This window comes from Cajanus cajan, chromosome 5 (assembly GCF_000230855.2).
Source record: "Cajanus cajan strain Asha chromosome 5, NIPB_CcT2T_4, whole genome shotgun sequence".
Lineage (NCBI taxonomy): Eukaryota > Viridiplantae > Streptophyta > Magnoliopsida > Fabales > Fabaceae > Cajanus > Cajanus cajan.
This window is the reverse complement of record NC_138521.1, coordinates 56,504,422-56,519,887: the sequence shown is the minus strand read 5'-3', so window position 1 is coordinate 56,519,887 and position 15,466 is coordinate 56,504,422. Positions and strand designations below refer to the sequence as shown.

At 35.0% G+C, this 15,466-nt stretch overlaps 3 protein-coding genes across 5 annotated transcripts; 1 reads left to right on the top strand and 2 right to left on the bottom strand.

The window, feature by feature from the left end:
* Positions 1–4,949, top strand: LOC109791415 (SAP domain-containing protein). Of its 3 annotated transcripts, XR_014434125.1 has the most exons (7): positions 1–328; positions 1,038–1,083; positions 1,878–1,989; positions 2,223–2,290; positions 3,530–3,852; positions 4,075–4,224; positions 4,288–4,392. XR_014434125.1 is itself a non-coding variant. In XM_020350713.3 (6 exons), exons 1-6 carry the CDS (start codon positions 224–226, stop codon positions 4,707–4,709), a joined length of 474 nt encoding a protein of 157 aa, XP_020206302.1. In that variant the 5' UTR covers positions 29–223; the 3' UTR covers positions 4,710–4,949. The 3 variants fall into 3 exon arrangements, 1 of the variants encoding a protein (XP_020206302.1); XR_014434126.1 differs by lacking the exon at positions 4,075–4,224; XM_020350713.3 differs by lacking the exons at positions 3,530–3,852; positions 4,075–4,224 and adding an exon at positions 4,671–4,949 and having other exon boundaries at positions 29–328; positions 4,288–4,391.
* Positions 4,950–6,338: 1,389 nt separating this feature from the next.
* Positions 6,339–9,042, bottom strand: LOC109791414 (uncharacterized). Its single transcript, XM_029269868.2, has 5 exons — positions 8,724–9,042; positions 8,475–8,576; positions 7,964–8,305; positions 7,217–7,891; positions 6,339–7,120 (listed from the first exon to the last, which is right to left on the bottom strand). Exons 1-5 carry the CDS (start codon positions 9,040–9,042, stop codon positions 6,339–6,341), a joined length of 2,220 nt encoding a protein of 739 aa, XP_029125701.2.
* Positions 9,043–11,582: 2,540 nt separating this feature from the next.
* LOC109791418 (SWI/SNF complex component SNF12 homolog) lies at positions 11,583–14,737 on the bottom strand. Its single transcript, XM_020350718.3, has 2 exons — positions 13,055–14,737; positions 11,583–12,156 (listed from the first exon to the last, which is right to left on the bottom strand). Exons 1-2 carry the CDS (start codon positions 14,479–14,481, stop codon positions 12,087–12,089), a joined length of 1,497 nt encoding a protein of 498 aa, XP_020206307.1. The 5' UTR covers positions 14,482–14,737; the 3' UTR covers positions 11,583–12,086.
* Positions 14,738–15,466: the final 729 nt, after the last annotated feature.

Here is a 15,466-nt window from a genome sequence, read left to right as displayed (position 1 = left end):
CCTCGATCAAGATTGAAGAGTAGCAAAGTGCGCGTGACGGGATCCCGCGTCAAAGGAAGAGTCCACAATTACAAGAGAAAGTTACTGTGTTGGTCCACGTATATATAGAGCAGTTCGAGAGAAAGCTACGGTGGTGTTGTTGGCGTCGCTTCAGTTCCCAACTGTGACACTTCGAAGGACAGAAAAAGAGGCCATTCGAGTGCGATTGCGAAAGTTCATTTCCATGGGGATGGACGCACCCAATCCTTCTTCTTCCGGAGCTTCTCCTCTCCTCGCCAATCTCCCCTCTCGAGGCCTCTTCTCTTCCTCCGTCGTTTCTTCCCATCCGGTACTTCCATTTCCATTTCCCTCTTTTTCATTTCCGATTTCCGATTGCGAACCTACCTACATTCTCTGCGATGCCTTCGATCTGTTCACTTCTAGAATGTTCTCCCTTGTTTTATGCACGCACTGCCGAAACTGAGCAATTTCTTGTTTTAGGTTTTTCCTGCTTTTGGTTTATTCAATTTTAAGATCGCTTTGCTTTGTAAGTAGGGCGAAATACTAGGATAAATTGAAACGACTGCGGTGTATTATTTGGGGATTCTTGTGAAATTTTACTTCAAGCTTGCTAATGTTAAAATATGTGGTGTATGTTTTTAGATTTCACCTATCAAGTGTCAAAATTACTAGTTTACCACAGAAAATTTGTGTTTTATATTTCATTTTAAATATTATTAGGGATTTTTTTCGTCTTTAATTATGCATTTGCGCTATCTTGGTTTCTTTGTTGAGTAAGTAGGCAATGTCTGATATATTGTAGAATAGATTGTGATTCTTTAACCCTACTTTCTTTGATGCACAACTATTTATTCATTTTTTATGTTGATCTGTGAATGTCATAGGGATTTTTTGTTTTGGTCATAGAAGACTATGTTCCCTCCAATTGATGTGACTTGGGAGACCTGTTGTAAATTTGAAGGGTTGTCTTATAATGTTTTTGTGTGGTTATTAGTTATATGAGAGATATGTTTGAATTTGACCTTCTGATTGTGCAGGGTGGGATGCGGGTCTATGTATGTGATCATGATACCTCACCACCAGGTCTTCTCATTCTGTTTACCTTAATAGTTATAGTATTTCATCGTGCTGTTGCAACCTGTAAAGCATATTGTAATGGCTTTGAATATTTGTATTTTACCGTTCCCAAGCCGCGACATTAGGGAAGAAACAAACAAAATCTTTTATCCTCGTTGAAAGTTTATCTTTCTTAGAAATAACTGTAAGCTATTTAATTATTAGTATGATGTATTATGTAACCAATGTTTCCTTGTCATCTCTTATAGTCATAAGAATGGGTCTTTTAAATCCTTATGGAATTATTAGAATGGCCAGATTCTGATGGTGTTTGTTTACACATAATTTACTCTTAGAAGCATGTCCATTGACCGCAACTTTATAACAAAATAGTCTCAATGTGAACATCATGCGAGTTCATTATGTGTTTTGGCATGTAGGAGTTTTGTATACGTGTTGCCTTTTAATTATTCTTTGACTTGGTAGGTCTTAATTTAGAGAGTTCTTACATTTTAAAATTTATGTTTGAAAAATGTTCTGTCAACTTTTTTTGAAGCATGCTTAGACCTTGATCATCTTTGTTTCCCCAACATAGAGATTCATATTAGTTTTCGAAATGGATCAGAAAATTGAATTTCCATTCTTTTGTTGTACATCATCAAAATTATGAAATCATTTGAAAATGATGGATAAAAGTTCTTGCCATCCTCGTGATCACAATTCCATATTATATTTATCCTATATATTTTTGTTATCTCTTTATTGGTTTTTAAATAGATAATTCTTGTATGATAGACATTTTTACTCCCTTGTTTATCCAGAAGGTCAACATATTAAGACAAACCAACAAAACATACTGATTAGATCACTGACCCTTAAGAAACAAAGGGGTGATTCGAGTTCAAAGGATGGATCTGATGGTTCAAGAAAGAGGTATTATTTCCCCACCTTCCGTGAAAAAGTGGTATTTATATGATATGATCTATTTACAAAATTCCAATAAAATTTTTGGCATTTTCTTTATTGTGGTGAAAACTTATGGGATAATTTTCTCTTACAGCTAAGTAACTTGTGATTAAGTTACAGCATCTGTTTCTCATTCTTTAATGTCTATATTTTTTTCTTGGTTCATTGTTATTGAACACTCTCGTCAAACTCTTTATCAGGTCTGCTGATAAGGGTTTGGATAGAGCTGCAGCCAAGAAAACAAATAATCAAACAAACTCCAGGCAAGGTGGGTTCATATCATCTTTATAATGCATTAGCATTGAGTGAAATCTGAAATATATTTAAAGATTTTTGTTGTAGATTTTCTACACCCCTATATCCATACATGTTTTTGCTGATGACATGAATGTCCATTTTTTTGTGAAATTACTAGTTCAACTTCCTGATTCTCAAGTGGGCCATGCATTGCTCATGCCTCATAGCTACATTTTAAAGATGGATATCTTTGATACATGTTTAGACATGCACATCAACCTCATTTAAATACATTAAGAAACATTTTCCTGTCATTTTTTTGTTGTAAATATGGATCGAATAGATAACAAATTCATGTTTGGTAATGTGTATTGAGTTGTATTATTTAGTAGTTTATAAAAGGTGAAAGAGAACAATAGAATGTGAGGATGTTCTGAAATGATTGTATTCAGTCATTTAATAACTTGCTTTTAAGGTCCATGTCCTTAAGTGTACGTTGCATCCCTAACTCTAGGAATGTTGACTGATATGAACCAAATCATGTTTGGTAGTGTTATGCTGTGCTCTTGAAAGGAATTGTAATTAGCAGTAATTTAGGAAGAACTAAAAATTAGAACCATGGTATGGTCATTGGGGCTAAGTACTTCTAAATATAAATTCAAAATTTTCTTGGGAAATACCTTAAAGTCCTTAATCTTGTTTTCAAAGATTATAGAAGTCACATTTCAACTTGATGATTTGATACTTAAACATCCAGATATCGCATCTTAGTGTTTCCATGTGCAATGTCTTATTCTTACCCATTACTACATGTTTTTCATACTAGAGATGCCTGTTTTTGGTATTAAAATTCTTATCAAAGTTGAGGTTTCATGTTTGATCGATATATATATTAAAACTCACTATTTGAATTACTGTGAGGCAAGAACAACTGCATTCAATATTAAGAACCTATTTAAGGCCAACAAACCTATAACTTGCTTGGCATGGCATGATATGGTGGTGATATTGGATTCAGTGCTTTATCGGGGAAACCTATTCCCTTTACATGTGCTTGCACAATCTCTAATATACGATCCTCCCCATGGTAGTCAATCTCTAGTGATAACTCGTAAACTCGTACGAGGTTACGAAATTAGGACAGCTTACCTGTATAACTCAGTAAACTCGTTGTTGAGTAATCTCGGTGATATCGCGAGATCAGTCCTAAGTTTAAGAGATCACTTTTTTTTTTGTTCTCCAAATAAACAAAACGCTTGTTTTGGGTTAGGGCTAAGAACTGACTCAGTGACTCTCATTTCACTCTCGAATGATCTCCTTCGCGGCTCCGCTATCTTCTCCACGACAAAGGAAACCACTACACGTTCTTCTCGTGTCTTCTCCATGGTGAAGGCGCGAACCACTTCTCCGTGCGTTCTCCTCCGCGAATGACCACTCTTTTCTGCGAACCACTCTTCTCCGTGCGTGATTGTCTATCTTCTCCTCCGTGAGTCGCGCGGCTTCTTGAGTGCGCGGCTCGCGCGACTTCTTGAGTGCGCGGCTCTACTAGTACGCGACTCTGCTTCTCCGCAACTTTGCTTCTCTGCAATTCTGGTTAGGGTTTTTACTTATATTTTTTTTGTGATTCATTGTTAACTTACTCTTAATTTTTTATTTGTCTATTTTTAAGAACTTGTGTTTTGTCATTTGTGTGAACTTTTTTAAGAACTTTAGCATTTTATTATTAATGTAATTTGTTATTTTACTCTTTAATATGGAGTTAAAATGTTCAATTATTATGTTATTTCTAATTATTTTTATAATTTTTTTATTGAGTAATCTCTTCCAAGTTTACAAGACGAGTTTACGATACGAGTTTACGGAGCCTTCACGAGATTACGTAAACTCTCGAGATTGACAACCTTGATCCTCCCGCCACACACACACACACACACAAACAGAAAAGAAGATTAGTAAAGAGACCAAGTAAGCTGAAATTGTTTAATTCCACTATATCAATTTTGTCTTATTATGGTTTTTATGATGCAGAGGGATCAAACAGTCAAGCAACCACTAGGGACTTTCACAACCTGACTGTAGAGAGGCTTCGTGCTCTTTTGAAAGCTAAAGGTCTTTCAACCAAAGGAAAGAAGGCAAGTATTCCTACAATTTCAACATACATGCATACATACTGAAGTTGCATTGAGACAGCATATGCTTACAGGCATTTGGAAGAGACCACTCAAATCTCAATAGTTTGCTTCATAGTATTTTGTTTACTTTTGGCTCACATGTCATCATAATGTAATGGTTGCCAAGTGATATAATTTTGATCCATGATTGGTGGTTGTCAAAGTGGTTACTTTCTCACGTTATCTTTATCTGTATTTTTTGGGCGTTTGCTGTACTAATACGTGAAATAAAATCTGCAGGAGGAGCTTATTACTCGTCTAAAAGATGCAACTGGTTAAGCGTATCGTGATTGGAGGAATACTCTTCTCATGAAGCATTCAATGTAAGAGTAGTTAGTGTTGTAACTTAGGATCTGGATCTAATATATATAAACCTAGTGCAAATTACAGTTACAGTCGAATATCATCGTTCCTACTGTTTCTCGAGTCAGAATTAAGTATGTTTTTTTTGGTGCGTGTATCAATAGTGGCTTTCAAGTTACATTTACGATCCCTTTGAAGCATATTTTTCCTTTTCTATCCCGTCTCTTAAGCTAGACATACAAATAGGTCTATGTTGTCTGGCATTATTAGTCATTGTATTGAGGAGTAGGGATAGTGATGAACCGAATTAACTTGAAAATAGTTTAAAATTATATTTAATATTTAGTACTTTGAATTTTGAGCTAAAGTTAGAGTTTGATATACAAATGAATTGAATTTGAGTTGTGTATAATTTGATTTGTTTGATTCATAAATTGATTCAATATATAATTATATAATTTTATTTAATTGATTTTTGATAAATAAATGTTATCAAAGTTGTCTGTCTATAAAGAGACCGCCATAAATTTCATATAACAATTGTGGTTTTGGTAAATTTCAACTAATAGTGATCCATTTTATGAAAATATGAGCAACTAGAGAGAAAGAGATAATCACAAATTCTGTATAATAATTGTTTGATTTTTAATAAATTTTAAGCTAAATTATACTTTTATTATTATTATTATTATCTTATTTTTTAATTCATTTTGACCTTTTATATGTAAAAATATTCATTTTAGTCTATTATCTTTCATATTTTGATCAATTTGATTCTTTTTTTAAAAAAATTATCATTTTCAATTTTATAACATAATTTTGAATCAAATTTTTATTACTTCAAGACATGCAATTTATGAAATTATATTCACTTATATGAAAATTATAAAATTCAATTGGCATTTGAATCTAAGAGCTAATCACAATGAAAATCATGCAAAAAATATTTTTTATGAACAATTAAAAGTAATATGAAATTAAATTTTTGGAGTTTTTTAATTGTTTTGACTTATATTTATGCAGTTTTCATCTTGTTTATGAAATTTTTTTGTTTAAATTTTAGTTGTTTTCAATCATTTTTATATAAGAGAATTTAATAAGACTAGTTTTAAGTCTTAAATTAGTTAATATAACCTTAAAATTGTCTCAAAATTAAAAATAATAATTATTTTAAAAGGATCAAATTAATCCAACTTAAGAAGATAAAAGATTAAAATGAATATTTTTTAAGATAAAAAATATTAAAATGAATCTTAGAAATAAAATAAAGAAGAAGAAATATAATTTAGCCTAAATTTTATTGAAAGAGTGCCGTAGGAAGTGTCAGCACTCCTTTGAAAGAGAAAACCTATCGTGAAAGTTTCCACTTTTGTATTGGATCAAGAGAATATTTGGTTGGATTTAAGTCTCATTAGATTATAATTCATTGGCTTTTTGACCAAAGTAGGGTTGTATGAATAGACAGTAGTAATTACATTATGTTATACAATGATCATCATGAATACCCATTAGTAATTACATTATGTTTACAAAATTCTAAACATCTTCAAAACTTATCGACTGATTATTAGACTTAGATGGACAATTGCGCCTGTTGTGACCCTCTTATTTGCATATGCTACACTTTGGTCGTCGTTGTGAGCTCTCAACCCAATCCATTTCATTTCTAATTCTTGTGGATTTTGGTCTCCCTTTCCCGCGCACCGATGATGGATCTGGGACAAGTATCCAATCCTCATTACTTGGAGGGATTAAGTCTTCATTTCCGATTGGTTCCCACGGACCAGAGTAGGCTTTTAAAACATAATCACAGGTATAAACATGATCTATAAACTGGTAGTAATCAATGCTAACAACACCACATGCAGCTATAACATGAGAACAAGGATAGTGAAATGCTGTAAACTTTCCGCATTGACAGTATCGTTGCTGTAAATTGACTACCCATTTCTTCCCTCCTGTTTGTGTTACTGGATCAAATGCCTCTTCAACCTCAAATTTTGAAGATTGAATATCGTATCTACAAACTTGATGGGAACAAGCCTCTTCTTGATTTTTTTGCAGAGCCTCAACCAACTTTGAAACGAAGACCTTCCCAGATGAAACATCGGCTAAAGCACGACTACCACGATTACTAAAATATTCAGCGCACCTGGTATAAGTAGACCGAACTAATGCAGTGATAGGCAGATTTCTACAATCCTTTAACACCTTGTTAACACATTCAGACAAATTTGTTGTCATATGACCATATCTTCGACCATCTGCATCATATGCCATGCTCCATTTGTCTTTTGATATCGCTCCTATCCACCTTTCAACATCAGGGCTAGATTCACAAAACTTTTGCAAATTGCGATCAAAAATGTGCTTACACGGTGTATACCCTACATACCAATTAAAAACAATACACAATATAAAAAATTTAAAATTATTAAAAAACATTTTGAAATAAATAAATAAATTGATATAAAAATACGTACCTAACTTCACAAGCTTTTGTTTAAGTTTCACATCCTTGAATCGAGTATTAAAATTACTTGCAATGTGCCTAATGCAGTACTTGTGATATGCATTTGGCGGTCTCCAACCAATTGCCTCATTCTCAATGGCCGATTTAATGCTACGATGTCGATCAGATATTAAACATATCCCTTCTTTGTTTGTAACATGTAACCGCAAATGAGACAAGAACCACGACCACGCAAGTAATGTTTCTCCTTCAACCACAGCAAATGCAAGAGGAAGAACGTTGTTATTACCATCTTGTGTTGTAGCAATTAACAATGTACCTCGATACTTGCCATATAGATGAGTGCCATCAACTTGTATCAACGGTTTACAAAAATTAAAGGCATCACAACACGGCTTGAATGTCCAGAATAATCTGTGAAATTGACGATAACCACGATGACAACGATTACCAACAAAAAACTCATCATGACACAGATCGTAAAATGACCCTGGAGCAATTTCTTTCATGTATTGCAACCATCGAGGTAAATAAGCATACGATTCTTCCCAATCTCCAAAAACGTTAACAATTGCCTTTTGTTTCGCCATCCAAGCCTTTCTATACGATATTTTGAACCCAGTTTGAGATGTTATTCTCTCTTGGATAAGGCTAATCTTGATTGATGGATCTTGGTTAACCATTCCTACATATTACATATTAGTAAACACTAAGATAAATTATTATTGATATAAACTATAAAATTTGCAAAACTTACCTTGTATAAATGTTGCAATTAACTCAGAATCTAACTTAGCATGATCTTGCGACAAAGACATGTTCAAACACGTATGACGTCCACCCCACTGAGTCACTTTCCACTTATCAGATCTCTTTGACTCAATGGCTCTCATGTACCATCCACATCCATCATGTGCATTTGGACATTTAACAACCCACTTAGTCTTTTTCGACTCAACCACATAAAAACTTTGATGCATTCTCATTGCATTTTGCTTGACTGCATTTTTAACTGCATCTTTATTCTCAAACTCCAACCCGACATATAAATCTTGCCCAATTGACCAAGTACTACCGACATCCATCCCTGGGATATCTTCTTCATCAGGATGATTCCAATTGATGTTAGTGTAGTGGGGTAAATTACCCCAAAATTGACTTCCACCTATTTTCAAAATAATGAATTTAGTAATTTCAATAAAATCAATTTCAACAAATTATTTTAAACAAATAACAAATTATTGACATATTTAATTTTCAAATGTTACCTTCAGTAGATGGATACATTGAAATTGGTTGAACCATTGGACTATTAACAACAACATTTGGTTGCACCTCATCATCAGATGGTTCACAATTATCAATTTCATCTTCATTGGATTCATCAATGCTTTCATATGATGATGAAACATGATAGTCTTCATCATCTTCGTCATCTTCATCTTCATCTCTTGTGATCAAAGGTGATCGTTCAATTGACAAATTTTCTAATGAAAAAGTAGAAGATTCTTGCATACCTATTTCAGCATATAATTCCATTATTGCCATCACATTCTGGCTCTGAAATGCTTCTATCATGCATTGTACATCATCATCGTCACTCAATTCCAATGAAGAATATATGTTGTTCTCACCTTGTGAAACTAAAAATCTGTAACTTACGGATAATATCACTTGATTTGAGTTAAGATTAAACTTGTTGTGAATTCTTCTTTTTAATATATCCAAAGTGATACCTCGTTTGATATACATTCCTTTTCTTGGTCCATCAAATGTTACACCTTCAGCACCTTCATACATCTTTCCAGTGTAAATATAAGCAATCATTTGATCCATAATATCTACAACCAAAAAAATTAATTAGTGCAAATACGTACTATTTATATCTTAAAAAAATAAATACTCACCAAATTACAAGCAAACGTAACTGGTTCAGAGAATTCACTCACACCAAAACGTAACTGATAAATATATAATTTGAACTGTGAAAAAGACGTAGCTGGGAAGTGGTATATATAGTGATAGTGGCGCTGTGAGCCATAGCGACACAGTGTCGCTGTAGGCCACAGCGCCTCTTTTAAATAATTTAAATAAAAAAATATATTCTGAAAATTAAAGAAATTACAGAAAAATAAACTTTATATTTATAAATTCATATTTAAATGGTTATATAAAATAAATAAATTTTCAAACAGAAAAACTAAATAATTTACAAAAAAAAAAATAAAAATAAATACAGGCGCTGTGGCCTACAGCGACTTTAATGGCGCTGTAGGCTACAGCGCCTCTTTTAAATAATTTAAATTAAAAAAATATATTCTCAAAATAAAACAAATTACAGAAAAATAAAATTTATAATTATTTATAAATTCATATTTAAATGGTTATGATAAATAGAATTTTGCACACAAAAACTAAATAATTTACAAAAAAAAAAATAAAATAAAAAAAAATTAAATTTGAGGCGCTGTGGCCTACAGCGACTTGGTGGCGCTGTAGGCCATAGCGCCACTTGCATAAAATACTTAAAAATTATTTTTTAAATTACGTTTATTAATAACTATTTTTTATTTTTATAAATAAATTATAAGTAAACTAAGTTGATCTTTTTAAGGTTACATTTAAATTATTTAAGTTTTTTTTTTTTTTTTCTTAGGTGGTGTCGCTGTGGGCTACACCATCTTTTTTGGTCCAGAAGTTGTGGTGGATCAGCCCATAGCGACACTTGTTTGGCTCATTTCAGCGCTAAAAAAAAAAAACCACGTGGCAGGGGTGTCGCTGTGGGCCACAGCGACACTGTTGAAAATAACCCCAAAGGCGTAAATACTTTTGAAACAGCCCCAATTGCGTAAATAAGTTGGTCAACCACCCCACTTTGGTCAAAAACCCTAATTCATTTTATAGATGAATAAGAAATTATGTTGCAAAAAGAAAATTTTACATGACAGAGAAGAGTTAATAGATTATTTGATAACTTCTGTTTTTCTATTTTATTCAAAACAATCGATTAATTTAAATGCAAAAATATTACAATTATTTTAAGTTAGAAAAAATTTAGTTCTTGTACTATCCGTACCGCTATGCCGAGCTCGAGCTCGGCATCACAGCGCGGAGTGACCTCGGACAATATCGGCTCGCTATCCAATTAGGTCATAAACTGATCTCGAGCCCAAGGCCCAACAAAACCCTAATACACACTAAGGTACGTGCATTATTTATACGAGACTCATACTCATACAAACCCAAACTTTAGCATCGAAGTCTCTTTTGCAGGTACCACCTCCATCTTGGAACACCAACGTACCAGCGAAGGAGGCTCACCAATCTTACTCGGCGGATCACCTCCACACCAAATCCCCGGTAAGAACAGTTCTTATATATATATATATATATATATATATATATATATATATATATTATACACACATATATGTATATTTTGTGAGGGAGATTTCTTATTATGTGAAAGTCAGGAACTAATTACATGACTCGGATTTAATGACCTATTAAACACATCACTCATCATTTGTAGCAAACTCTGATATCACATAGAAACACGCAGGACCCTTTCATTTCCTGTTGTACCCAAACCTACAGGCGATGCTCCCATCTTAAAGCCACCGCAATTTGATGGCTTCAAGTGATGCACCTTGATTTCTTGTCGTTACATTCTCTAAATTGGATTTTTCTTTTTTGGGTTTTTATAATAAACTCAATCCGTAATTGTTGTAAAACTATATTTTTAATTTGATTTAAAAATGACTATATGCACAGGGTTCTTATTTAGTAGGGTCTAGAGAAGATAAATGTTTTTTCAAAGGGATTGAATTTGAATTTATGACCTTTCAGGCAAGGCTAGAACCGGAAGAGGGAGGGTAAAGATTTTTGAAATATATTACCATGCAGCCAGGCCTCCTTTATCGTGTCTTAACTTATGGCTAGAACCGGGAGATCATATTATTTTTATGACAGAAAGTTTAAGCATTTGAAAGAAAACAAAGTTATAAAAAAATGAAGAAAAAGAACATTAATTTTCGAATGGTTTAAGGTATGTTATTGAAGAAACTAAGTACATTGGTGCTGCACACGTTAGTAAGGTGGAGATGGCAAGGATGAAAACAATCGTAGTGGAAATGAAATTGCCTACCATGGTGGTCACTTGTAAATACTGTCACTTAAGTTGGTGTAAATTCTAGCAGAATTTCAGTGCTACAATGAAAAAAATAAACACCTGTCTTGATTTTGAGAAATAAATAAGAATAATGATTTTTAGACACCTAACCAACACCCATTATTTTTCTCAATATCTCTCCTACTCGAACCATATCACCTATAATACCTATATTTTTCTCTTTTTATCTCCCTCTCACCAAGTGTCACATAGCATCATGGGTGTCTAAATATTATTTTCCGATCGATAATTATACATTCAAATAAATACAGTAAAATCTAGCTCCTTGAAGTGCGGAGACATTTGTCTAATCCTTACATTCTGCATGCCTGGAAAAAAGGACAACGTAGAAATCTAATCCATAACACTTAAATATACCACTGTGAAAACAATGAAGCTACCTAAGTTGTTGGCTCATTGCTCTTGCAACATTTTGCCAAACTAGAATCGGAGAGAAGAAAAGTAGAAGAGAACCAATAGATACAGATACAGTTGAGGGACTCCAAAAATGAGCCAGGGGCGATCAGAATTGTTGGGTCAATATACCCTGTTAGTACTCTACTCTCCAACAAAAATGAAGAAAGGATGAGCACGGATTAGAAATTATAGAAATGTTGGGACAAGACCTTGAAGTGATATCAGAAAACTAACCCCTTCCGCCAGCCAAAAATAAAAATAAAAATAAAAATAACTATTTCACAATTTCCCCTCAGAGGCTTCCAGGAGTATCACTTCGAGCATTTTTCCGGGTCAGGTAGCGAACAACAGCATCCTCAACCCTGGAAATATTCATAAAAGAACACAAACCGATTAGAAGCAGCTTCTGAAATCTCTAATATATTTGAAGGCCTACATTACATCAAATAAATCAAATACAAGACATCTTTGTGATATCTTCCGGCTTAACTCTTCATTGTTGTAGCTTTTGAGAATAAACACTAAAGGCCTGTGGTGTTTCAAAACAATTTTTTAAAACAATTCCACATTACTTAACAATCAATTTCTCATCTAAACTTGTTAAGTTCTGAAAATTGTTTCCAAAACAAGTGTTTAAAAACCAAAATGCAGAAACAGATGAGAGATGTTTTCCTTAAAAAAAAACTTTTTTTCTTAAAAAATACACAGACAAATGAATCCTAAATCTCCAGTCATGTATCACTTCTGTATTAAATACCTTACTGCCACTGCCTTTATCCCCAAATCATACTTAAACACTTTGTAATCTCTGCATAATGTATGCATCATTTGGGAGCGTAAACAGAACTCTGTAGAAGCCCTAAAATGGTACAATAAAATGGAAAAGGCTCCTCTGAAATGAACTTGCATTTAAACTAAGCAAGGACGTATCTACTTTTAAATGTACTTCAAATCAAATCAAGGGCATGCACCCTTACTAGCTTATTTTGAAGGAGCCTTGTCAATTTCCTAATTCCTATTGGTAATAGTTACCATCTAGAAACATGGAACAGGCACTTAGCCAAAGTGCTGCATGGCGTCTAAAATTAGTGCCAGACACAGACACTTTCTTTTTTAAACTGCCTGTTTCAGAGGTCCCCACACTCAATTTTAACCAATAAATACCAACATTCAGGTCATAGCCAACTGAGTTGCAAATAAACTAATATCATTCACACATGCCTCACAACACGAGAAATATGCAAGTAGCATAATGCTTACCACGGTTGTTGGTAGAACTCAGAACGCCGTTCATTTTCAACATTATGGCTCACATCACCGGCAACAAGCTTCAGATCCTTGCTCTGAGAAGCGATCAAAGCATTAATAAACTCCGCTGGGGACTGACTAAAGCCGAGAAAGAACGCCCTTCTCCTACTATGTTCATTGATCTTCTTTATGGAATCACATATCACTTTATCAAAAGCATCAATCTCTTTGTGCCTCTCAGTGCTTGCCAAGAATGCAGACATATCCTTCTCTAGCGGAAGAGGCACATCAACCTGCACATCATAACAAGTAGTTCCGGATGGACCATTTCCACAAAGCTTGATCTTATGCTCCACGTGTATAGGCTGCGGCGGCGACAAATGCTGCGATATCTTCTGCGAAGCCACGGAGAATTTCATCTTCTCCTCCCCAAACACCCTTTGGAGAGAAGCATCACACATGAAAAACGAAGGGTCATTCGGGCTCTGAAGCTTCTTAGCCTTCACATAGTGCCAAAGAGCAGCTATGATCCTAGACCGCGAATCAAACTCAATCCCCAAAACTTTAGACAATTGAGCTGAAACCACAAACTTGTCAGGCGAATAATTCATCACCATTCTCACGACAGCAGTGAATTCCTTGTTTCCTTTCCTCTTCACCTCGAACCCATCGCGTTGAACCGGCGAACGAGCATTATCCCATACAACAACATGATTCTCCGGATAGAAACCCTGATCCAAATATATCGTAATCTTCTTGAAGAAAGCAGAGAACTTTGGATTCTCCTTCAGCGGAATTCCATCTGCAACAGGGTCCTTACCATCTTCCAACACTCTTCCGGTTATCCTAAGCACCCAAGAAGGGTCCTCCATCGAAAACGTGTTATAGACATAAATTCTAAGCGTTTTCCTAACGCAGGAAGGGTTTTTAAGAGCCTCCTGCACGTCGATTTTCTTCCTAACGAGAGCAGAATCCACGTGAGACTCGAGCTGAAGCAACTTGGCGTAAATAGCAGACTCGGGAACAAGGTTTGCGATTTTTTGGGGAATTAGGTTGTCGGGAAAGTTTCTCTTTTTTCTCGGAGGAGCCACGGTGAGTTCCATGGTCTTGAAGGCAGAGGATTGGGTGGCGTTGGAGGAAGCGGGAGGGCGTGAAGGGGGTTTCTGATTTGCGCGCTTCGGGGGTGCAGGGGGTGGCGGTGACACGTGGGTGTTGGTGGTGGCATTGTTGTGCACGTGCGGTTGTGCCACCACGTGGGTTTGGGGTTGTGAGAGCTGGAAGTGGCCGTGGAAGTGTGTGGTGGTGGCGGCGGCGGCGCCTTGGGGTTGGGAGAGGAGGTGCGGTGATGGGTGGTTCATGGGGATGGAGGGTACACCGGGATTGGCGAAAAACGACGGGGTTGCAGCATTCTTCGTTGGGTTGTTGATATTGTTGTTCATGGTGGTAAAATCAAAATCGCTTCTTGAGTTGTGTTGGATCTGGGAAAAGGAAGTGTTTGGGAGAACATGAAAACCCTAATTAGACGCAAAGCAAAATGTTGAGGCTTTGAGAATTGAATGAATGGATGAGATGAGTTGGTTAATGTTAATTTGCTGCTTCTTCTCCTTTGCTTTGCGCCTTTCCACTTCTCAAATTTCTTCTCTCTTCTCCAACACATAACATTCAGTTCCTCGCTACCCACCCAAGGTTTGGTTTCATGTGCATGGGTGTTGAAATGGGCTTCGCCCATATGGTTTTGGCCCGTTTTATTTTCATTCGCTAAAAAGTAAAAAAAAAAAAGGGCTTGTAGTAGGATATGGATCGGGGTGGGATCAATCATTTTTTAACTTTAAATTAGGTAAAAATAATAATAAAACAGTGTAGGATTTGAAGTTTTTGTTTCAATGTGGCGGTATTCTTGACCTAATATTTAATGTTAGGAGAGATAAATGAAAGTAAATGTGTTTGTGACAATTTTTTTTTGTTGTTGTTCCTGTTTTTCGGCATTAATTTTTTAGTGAGTAAACACGTTATGATTAATATGATGATGTTGAATATAACACTTAAAAAATTTGCATGAGTGTGTGTTAAAATAAATTTGGATTGAAATTTTGTTAATAAAGTCTAATTTAAGAATTATTGGTTCAAAATTGAATATGAGGGACTACATTTCCTATGTTTAAATTGTAGGAGGTGTGATCATTTGGCAAGAGCTTGCTCTTATTCATGAAAGTCGGGGTGCAAGAGGTTCAAAGTCAAACTGCCTTAACGAGAGTGGAGACGAACAATGCACCAAAAAATCATGATGATGATTGGTTGCACAAGGAGTGGTTGATGGTTACAAAACATAAAAGGGGACCAAAACAAAAGGGAATGAATGGGTGTTTGATTGGGAGTTGTGGTAGATTCCAGTGTTCGTAATAAGTTTAATATTCTTGGAAATAC

Coding starts and splice junctions, on each gene's coding strand:
- LOC109791415 (XM_020350713.3), top strand. CDS start 224: ATGGGGATGGACGCACCCAATCCTTCTTCTTCCGGAGCTTCTCCTCTC. Junction 2,291..4,287: donor TCAAACAAACTCCAGGCAAG/GTGGGTTCATAT, acceptor TTTATGATGCAG/AGGGATCAAACAGTCAAGCA. Junction 4,392..4,670: donor TTTCAACCAAAGGAAAGAAG/GCAAGTATTCCT, acceptor TAAAATCTGCAG/GAGGAGCTTATTACTCGTCT.
- LOC109791414 (XM_029269868.2), bottom strand. CDS start 9,042: ATGGATCAAATGATTGCTTATATTTACACTGGAAAGATGTATGAAGGT. Junction 8,577..8,723: donor GGAATTATATGCTGAAATAG/GTATGCAAGAAT, acceptor AATCCAATGAAG/ATGAAATTGATAATTGTGAA. Junction 7,121..7,216: donor ACAAAAGCTTGTGAAGTTAG/GTACGTATTTTT, acceptor ATTGGTATGTAG/GGTATACACCGTGTAAGCAC.
- LOC109791418 (XM_020350718.3), bottom strand. CDS start 14,481: ATGAACAACAATATCAACAACCCAACGAAGAATGCTGCAACCCCGTCG. Junction 12,157..13,054: donor GAGTTCTACCAACAACCGTG/GTAAGCATTATG, acceptor GAATATTTCCAG/GGTTGAGGATGCTGTTGTTC.